Genomic DNA, 9,018 nt, shown 5'->3' on the forward strand with positions numbered 1-9,018 from the left:
TCAACATCATACTCCTTCACAGAATATCTTTAAAGCAGTTTTAAAATATAGTGTATTATAACTCAAAATTTGTTGCTGTTACAAATGTTATTTACATGCCACTGAATATACTTTATATGTCTTCTATAGAGGGACGAAAGAGAGGGTCCAAACCACCTGTCTCACCGTATGATACGGAAACTGCACAGCCTCCGACCACAAGACCCTACAAAGAATTGTGAGGACAGCTGAAAAGATCATCGGATTCTCTCTACCTACCATCGACACCCCGTTCAACAACCGCTGCATCCACAAAGCCACCAGCATTGTGGACGAACCCCTCTCATCCCTCTCATGGACTCTTCACCCTCCTGCCATCTGGCAGAAGGTACAGGAGCATCCGTGGCACCACCAGCAGACTCCGCAACAATGTCTTCCCTGAGGCAGTCAGATTACTCAACACCCTGCTGCCTCCCAACGCTCATCTGGGCCAGTCAAACATCTAACCTAGTAAGACTTCTAAAGACTTCTAAAGACTTTTCACTTTATATTACGGAACTCATTTTTGCTGCCCATATTGCTGCTATACTCGTGCTGCTACATTACACAATAGTTTACACAAAAGTGTACACAATACACTTTATGTAGTCTTGCGTACTGTTCTGTGTTGCACCATGGTCCTGAAGAAACAACATTTCATTCCAATGTATACAAGCTACATAGAGGAATGACAATAAGAACCCACTTGAACTTGAACTACTGTATGTGTGAAGAATTCACACCAAAATATTTGAAAAGTTCAAGCTGAAATGTCGCTTTTGTTTTGACTTTAATGAGGACCAAAAATTTTAAACTATTTTAAAACCACAGAGGTCTAAATATATTAAAGGTCTCAATATATGAAAAACATGTCAATGTATAGGCTCCAGCTTCTTTTTGGGGGGGGGGGGGGGGGGAGGACAATTTTGGTCTGCCAATTTTGGTCTGCCAATTTTGTATTAGATTAACACAGCCATAAAAAATGTCTTATGTTTTTGTTGTTTAACGGTCGTATATCTTATTCTTTTCCAGACATTTTTGCATTATTCTTGAGTGTCACGTTAAACAAATCTCAAGTGATTTTACTCTGAAAATCACGTCTAAGTAAAGCAAATCAGTGGACCATCAGTGAGACAAGTTAGTTATCACTTAATTTATAGCAGCTGTACACAGTCTTTCCAACTCCAACCTCGCTTTCTTCCCTCTCTTGAAGTTAATACGACAAAAAAAAAATTTGTTTATCATGTTAGCAAAAAACTGGAAAGTTCCTCTGTCCTGAAGTCTTTCCTGCGGAGGAACATTTCCTGACCATTACAAAGTGACGGAGACTCCCTCCTTAAATGTTCAATAAACGCCCTCTTACAGAAAACTTACAGAATACACATCACCAACTAGACATTTTCCTTTCTTAAATAACATTTTCAATCTGTTTATTATTAGCCTTAGCTTTTGTGGAACATTCAAAATACAAGTCCCTGTGAAACAGTTGTTATTATTAGAACGAAATGAATCAACAACTTCTGACCAATCAGATTTGACAACGCCAATGATAATTTCAGCCCAGGGTCAGTCCATAACAGAGAGTTTAATCAAAAGAATCACTCACACTTTATAGAACCATGATTGTAAACAAATATATATATACATATTAAAATTTTTTCAGTGTTCATAATTTTTTTTAATAATGTAACCCCTTTAAGGGGTTTTAAGTTTTCAGAAATAAATACGTTTTTCAGAAATAAATAAGTTTTATGATTAGTATATCTTGTAACAGTATTTTAACCAAAAATGTACAGGTCCTGTTGAGTTTATTTCCACCCTTGCCATAGTGAAGCCAAACAGAAGTACGTAAATACATTTTGTTCAGTGTGACCCAGGGTTCCGTTTTTCACAGGGCCATTTACTGCTCCGTTTGTTTATAAAAAACCTCCAAATGGGTTTCCCCACTTCGGAAAGAGCGAAGTGTTTGCTGTGCATATATTCCATTTCAAAACCACGAGGCTCTCCATAGCTCCTGCTTTCTGACAGAGAAGCTCTGTGACTGGTTTCCTTGATCACTGCTTCATGCACATGGCACACACATCACCAGCACTTAATAGTGAAAAAGCAAAGGACAGTAAAGATAAAATCCACATGGCTTCTTTTTCTTTTCATTTTATTAATGAAAGGGTTTTCTCCATTCTCATACCCCTAACTGAACATGGAGACAGAAAGCTTGATTATATTTAAACACTACAGGCCTAAGAACATCCCCTAGATTGCAGCAGATGAATTTCAGAATGCAGCCACTGTTTTCACGTGGGCAACCTCGGAAAAGAGATAAACAAGAGATAAACATTCTCAACAGACCTACCCTAAACAAAGAGAGAATAAACAGGCCTTTTAGATGATTCTTCTACCACTGTGTATCACATCCATGATTTACCTACAGCAAACTGACATGCATGTGTACCACAAGGAGAGTACTGTTTTAAGATATGTTTAACATATCTATATAAAGTGGTGCAGTCATCAGGTATATTAAAGCTGTATATTCAAACATTGTTTATTGCCCAGAATGCCAAAAAGGATCTAGATCAAACACACAGGGTCACACCTGCATTATATCACACTCAAAGTTTAAAGCTGCAGTATCTAACTTTTTTTTGATTAAAAATGATGAACAAACACCAATTATTGAGTAAGTACATAAAAAAAAATCACTGTTAAAACGGTCTCCTCACCTTACCCTGATTCGCAAAAGTAAGCTTTAAATTAAGTTTATAATTTGAGCTGTCGGGTTCGGATCTCGCGGGAAACGTCAGTTTGATGTCATTTGCGTGGCCTTTGTCTGTGACCAGAAAGAAGAAGAGCTGGAGACTATGTCGCGTGTGGGGGCGGAGGATGGTGGAGTGTTTGTAGCTTGTCCTTACAAGAGTTGCTTAGAATTGAAACTTGTCATCTAGTTGGCTGCTTTTAATCTGGATAGTTTTGAATGCAATAATTGCTGACATCTGGGGAATCAGCTGTTGTCAAAACCAAGAAACCTCAAACTGTGGAGAGCCTGCAGTCACAGGGAAAGTGATAGAGCCCTTACTAAAACGAGGATAAATATTGGCATGGCTGTTGAGAGGTGGCGACAACACCAAGATCTGAAGGGACTGAAGACTGATGCAGAGATGGCTTTTTTCTGCAGAACAGGTAAGACATTTCAGTGGTTCAATATGTAGCTACAGTAGCTAACATTTGTGCACTTGTTTGCTTGATTCAGCTAGGTATAGAGTTTCCTTTGTTTTTTTTTGTTTTTTTTTGCTATGGTCAATGTGGTAAACTGCACTTATTTTCTGCTAACTATAAGAGAGAGCAATATTTCTCTACTCCAAGAAAACCGTATTCGCCGCCACCTCCATTAAAGTATTGGAGTCAAGTATTGGAGCGGATATATATATATACCTCAAACTATCAGATTCATCCATGCAGAGGAGAAGCACAACCCATGTAAAAAAAAAAAAAAAAAAATCTTGAAATAACTTGCAGATTTATGATTCAAACAGAGATGGCGATAGAGAGGAAAACATTCAGTACTGCAGCTTTAAAGAAATAACTCGTAATATAATATTTTTGCAATGGCCCAATTTGTTGACTATTCCCAAAGTTCCACACCGATCAATGCCAAACTAAACATGAAAATGAATATCTATTAATTTATATATCTAATTGAATGCTGCTGAGTGGTTGATTCTGATTGGTCAGAAGGTATTGATGTTATATAATAGCAGCTCAGAAAATAGTTCCAGCTGCCAAAACAAATTACAGGATTATATTAAAACATTCATGCTAACAGTAACAACATTAGTGTTTCTATAGCAACAACTCACACAGGAACTTAAATGCCAGGTTTTCCACATAAAAGGATTTAAATGTGTGTAATTGCTGATATTACGAGACATTTATACAGTATATCATTCTTTTTATATAATATTCTGTTAGGAGACATTTGTATAGCATTTTTGGAAGGAGTCTCCAGTGTCAGCACTTTGTAATTGATGGAAGTTGAACAGTGAAGCGGTTCTATTAAGTTTTCTTTAAGTCTTCGGGGTGGAGAACGTTGCACTTTCTGATTTCTCTGTAACATGACAAGCTGTGTTTCTTTGTCTTATTCACTTCAAAAGAGACTGGTGAGGGAAGAACCGTTTATAGCTGCTATAATGTAAGTGAAAACAGGAAGCAACTTGTCTCATGAACATTCCACAACATTAAGTGGAACTGTATACTGATAACGTATGACATTTTTTAAAATAAATAAATAAATAAATAAAATGTTACTAGGTGAAAATAATAAAGCGTTTAATGGGATTCATTTGAATGTAAAGGATGATTTACACAAGGAAAAATTATTCCATAAGAGCCGTCACAGATTGGTCTTGGACAGAAAGCCACCTTCAGTCTGACAAAATGCAAGAAGAGAACGGACAACCCTGTCCCTGGTGTGTTTCCTTTATTTGCCCTCTTACTTGCTTACAGTAGTTTATTTACTTCTAAGCCAGAGGAAGTGAATGCACTGATTGAACATGTGCATGAGGATATGTGTACATGTTCCTACCCTGCTGGTTAAAACAGCCTGCTTGCTGAGCAGCTGGTCTCTGTCCACACGGGTCTGTGAAAGCAGATCCTTCAGACGCTTGTTCTCTTCCAGTACACTGTTCTCACCAGCAGCAGCACCTGAAACTAGGAGCGGATCACCGGAAAAGTCAGGATATACTGTACATGCTTACTCCATACTCTCTGCTGCTATGTTACGTAATTGAGTGTACCTGAAGGCCCATCGGCAAGGTTTCGGGTGATGATTTGCCGTATGAGGGCAGGAACTGGTGTGGAAAAGGAATCCACATCATAACTTTGTACAGTGAGGGCCTTCTCTTCCGTGCTGCTGTCTGGGTTGAGCAGCGAGTCCTCTAGTTTCTGTAACAACACCATTAACAAGACAGAATTACACTGATATCAGCATAAAGGAGCAAACATCTTTCTAGACCAATAATAATAATCATAACATATAAACATCTACATTAAAGACACTAAGTGATTCGGCTAAGGTATATTAAGATATAAGAAGAATCCGATAAGGTATATGAAATAGATCTCCAGGAGGAATATAAGGCTTAGCTATTGGGAATAAATTTCGATGTGATCTGTAATTAATAAATAGTTATTATAAAAGTGCCACAGTTGACTAGTAGTTCTGTAGGAGAAATGTAAGACTCGGTAATTAATGCTTAATACTCAATTAATTACTGCATAGATAATAGTGAACTCCTACTAACATCATTACTGAATAATTAACTAGTAGTTCTTAGTAGTTAATAGGAAAAAGATAAGTGTTAATGGAGAACTACTCATTCGTTCCTGCTTAGTTCCTGCATGCATAGTTTCATATGAATTGTTGAATAGTACTGTAAAGTGTTACCCATCTTAGATACCTTAGAAAAACTGTGGTTGATAATATTGCATGCAATGCATAGTTTCTTCATTTAACGTTTCTGTTTACATTTTCAAGATCTGAAATTAGCTCCACCTCCAGAAGGAATCAAGCTCTGCCTCTTTTCCTTAAAAGGCAAATAGGAAGATAACTTACTAGACAGACTTGGCCAGGTCGGTTGGTAGGAAGGGGAAAGTTCTCAGTGTTTTTGATGAAGGTACAATTCATTTCACAGGCCGTACTGGCCTTTAAAAATTACAAACTGCTCTTTAAACTCACTATGTGTTTCAGTAACTACTGACTTTTCATAATCTAATAATATTTTTATGATTAGCTAGGAGTAGTCTACTATATAATCTACTTCCATCACATGTGGTTTTATGCATTTCTAACATAACATTATAAAAATAAAAATATCAAAGTGTACCTTTTGTAGTACAAATGCTTACCACTAGGCAGCACCCTAAATGGGATGGACACGACGCTTACGAAAGACATGCCCTCATATGGTGCTTTAGTGAGAGCTTCAGTTATTGTTCAAACATCAGAATGGGAAAATTGTGATCTCTGTGACTTTGCTCGTGGCATGGTTGTTGGTGCCAGACGGGCTTGTTTGAGTATCTCAGAAACATCCGATCTCCTGGGAATTTCACACACAACAATCTCTCGAATTTACACAGAATGGTGCGAAAAACAAAAAACATCCTGCATGCGGAATGTCTGCAGGCTGAAACACCTTGCTGATTAGAGAGATCAGAGGAGAATGACCAGACTTGGTTTAGTCTATAGTAGCTCAAATAATCACTCTTTACAACCGTGGTGATCAGAAAAGCATCTCAGAATGCACAACACATCATACCTTGAGGTGGATGGGCTACAAGGGTAGAAAACCACATCAGGTTCCACTATCCAGTTTGGATGAGCTTGTGCCCATAATAGCATCAGATTCTTGTTCTTGACTGACATGAATGGAGCCTGATGTGGTCTTCTGCTGTTGTCGCCCATCCACCTCAAGGTATGATGTGTTGTGCATTCTGAGATGCTTTTCTGCTCACCACGGTTGTAAAGAGCGATTTGAGTTTTTATATCCTTAGAGGCACCTCGAACCAATCTGGCCATTTCCTATGACCTTTTTTTATCAACAAGGCGTTTCCACGCACAGAACTGTCGCTCACAGGATGTTCTGGGTTTTGTTTTTCTCACCATTCTGTGCAAACTCTAGAGACTGTTAAGTGTGAAAATTCCCAGGAGATCAGCAGATACTCAAACCAGCCCATCTCGTACCAACAACCATTCCACAATCAAAGTCACAGAGATCACATTTCTGCTTCATCCTGATGTTTGATGTGAACATTACCTGAAGCCCTTGACCTGTATCTGGAGGAATTTTTATTTTATTTATTTATTTATTTTTTGCATTGTGCTGCAGCCACATGATTGGTTGATCAGATAACTAAATGCATTTTTATTCATTCGGGAACAAAAGTGCACCTGGTCAATAAGTTTCTTTTATCTCTCTCTTTTATTGATGAAAACAAATTTTCTTTTTTTTTTTTCTTTACTCTGAAGTGCATTTAAACTGCACTAGAACTGCTCTACATTATAGTCTATTTCGATCGACCTTACTTTGGTGAAAAATAGCCAGCCTCGTTAATATTAAATCAAGCTCTCTTCTTCTTGCATGAACAATTCGTCGCTGATTTAAAACAACCACCGGTGCAATAACCTACCTGCGTTTATTTACAGGAAAAGCACGCACCTGAATCACAGCCGCCAGTCCGGCCGACTGCTCTCCTTCACAATTCATGTGGAAAATGACCTCTGGACGGAGTTAAGTTAATGCACAAGATTATTTTTCACTCAATCCACGCAGTCTTTTAATGCACAAACAGCTCTGGTAGAACGACGTTCTGCAGTTGCATGTGGCCAAACAAAATAGCACAAGTGCAAAGTCAAAAGCAGCTTTCAAATGCAAATAAAAGTTGCCCACGATAAATGACCAAAAGTTTTTTTTGTTGTTAAAACTTTCGAAAGCAACTGCAATCACAGCAGAGCTCGAGGCGGAGCTCACCGGTTTGCTTGGAAACAGGACGCTCCCGGGCGGTTGCTATGATACTCAAATGCTAGCTTTTGTTTTCCATGGTAGCAAAGACGCCAGCGGGTTCGCGTGCAACGCACACTCGCGTCTGTACTCATACCTATTTAGGTTAATAATCGTCAAGACGTTTAAATGAACTGAAATTATTTCCAAGGAAGATTAAACAAACCAAGCATAGGTTGAAACTTAAATATACAATCATAGCTTTATGGGGGGGGAAAAAAAAAAAGGAATCACCCTTAAGCAATTATCTGCAGTATATATTAAATGAAGCACAATGGCTATCTGCGTAAAAGTATATGCAGCAAGTGCATTATATAGTTTGTGCAAAGCAAACAAATGCTGTAAAGATATATTCAAAAATAATGCAAAAAAAAATGTTTTCTACATTTAATAAAAAAAAAAAATCTAAAAACAGCACTGAAATAAACAAAGGCAATATTTGTTGTGACTTTTAAAAATGCATCAGTATGTCTCAAGTACACTTCTTCTAGAAGTACAAGTTTTTCCATGCATCTCGGAGAATCTGGAGACTGTCACACTTTTGCATTTGCACGGCCAGCTTTCATGTTCTTTGGTTTATCTCTTTGGTATATAAAGTGCACCTTCATAATAGTATCCCTGCTGAAAACTCCAACTTAGTCTGCCCAGCAACCAGCGGATAAAACACAGGCCAGCTGGTCAAACTGGTAGATCATCTTTACCAGCTGGTAAGTTATTTTCCAGCTTCCTTATTGTTTGACTAAACTGAGTGATGCATATTTGAGATTTTACAGTTGTATTATTTTCTTAAAACACAAATTAAAAACAAATATGATGAAGCATCAGTAATAATAATAATAAAAATGTTTCATTTTTACCATCATTACCAACTGACAATATGGTCTGACAGTTTGATCAGTGTTTTGGCAACTGGTAGCTGGTCAGACCAAGCTAGATTTTGAAACAGGGACTGTACTACAATAAGTCCAGTAATAACCAATTAAATATATTTTTCTATAAGCCGGGACTTCTATAGTGCTAGTGGTGATTATGCCTTACTCACCACACACCACTCACAAGGACATGAATTTAATGACCTGTGTTGTATTTATTGCATTGTCTGCATTGTTTGTATTTACCATTTTATCCTCATGTTTATATTTACTGTATTGTCCATTGTGCACTACTTTGTCCCCCTCGATTTTGCACTACATGATGTTGGTTGTATGCACTGCTGTCTGTGACTTCTGTATGCACCAAAGCCTTGGAGAACGAGATTTCGTTCCACTGTATACTTGTATATGACTAGAATGACAGATTCATTCTAACTTGCAGTGACATTTTGGATAACTGCAACTGCAATTATCTTCCCAAAAGTACAATAAGACCAGGCCATAAAACATCCTAACGAACTGTGACTTCTGTTTGTATAGTGCCTTAGAGCCACTGTTTTCTTTGAATATTA

The 9,018-nt window shown here is 37.8% G+C and overlaps 1 protein-coding gene across 8 annotated transcripts in view; it reads right to left on the minus strand.

The window, feature by feature from the left end:
* crocc2 (ciliary rootlet coiled-coil, rootletin family member 2) overlaps positions 1-8,342 on the minus strand; it is a 65,198-nt gene extending 56,856 nt beyond the window's left edge. For 4 of the 8 annotated variants that reach the window (XM_053636559.1, XM_053636560.1, XM_053636554.1 and 1 more), the window contains exons 1-3: positions 5,475-5,592; positions 4,812-4,959; positions 4,601-4,725 (exon numbers count right to left, since the gene is read on the minus strand). In XM_053636559.1, coding sequence (XP_053492534.1) covers positions 4,601-4,725; positions 4,812-4,959; positions 5,475-5,525 — 324 coding nt within the window. In that variant the 5' untranslated portion in view covers positions 5,526-5,592. Of the gene's footprint in view, positions 1-4,600; positions 4,726-4,811; positions 4,960-5,474; positions 5,593-7,232 lie in introns of those variants that run through there. The other 4 variants (XM_053636557.1, XM_053636562.1, XM_053636555.1 and 1 more) reach the window with 4 other exon arrangements.
* Positions 8,343-9,018: the final 676 nt, after the last annotated feature.

The sequence above is a fragment of the Ictalurus furcatus genome, chromosome 11 (assembly GCF_023375685.1).
Source record: "Ictalurus furcatus strain D&B chromosome 11, Billie_1.0, whole genome shotgun sequence".
In the NCBI taxonomy this organism is placed as follows: Eukaryota; Metazoa; Chordata; class Actinopteri; order Siluriformes; family Ictaluridae; genus Ictalurus; species Ictalurus furcatus.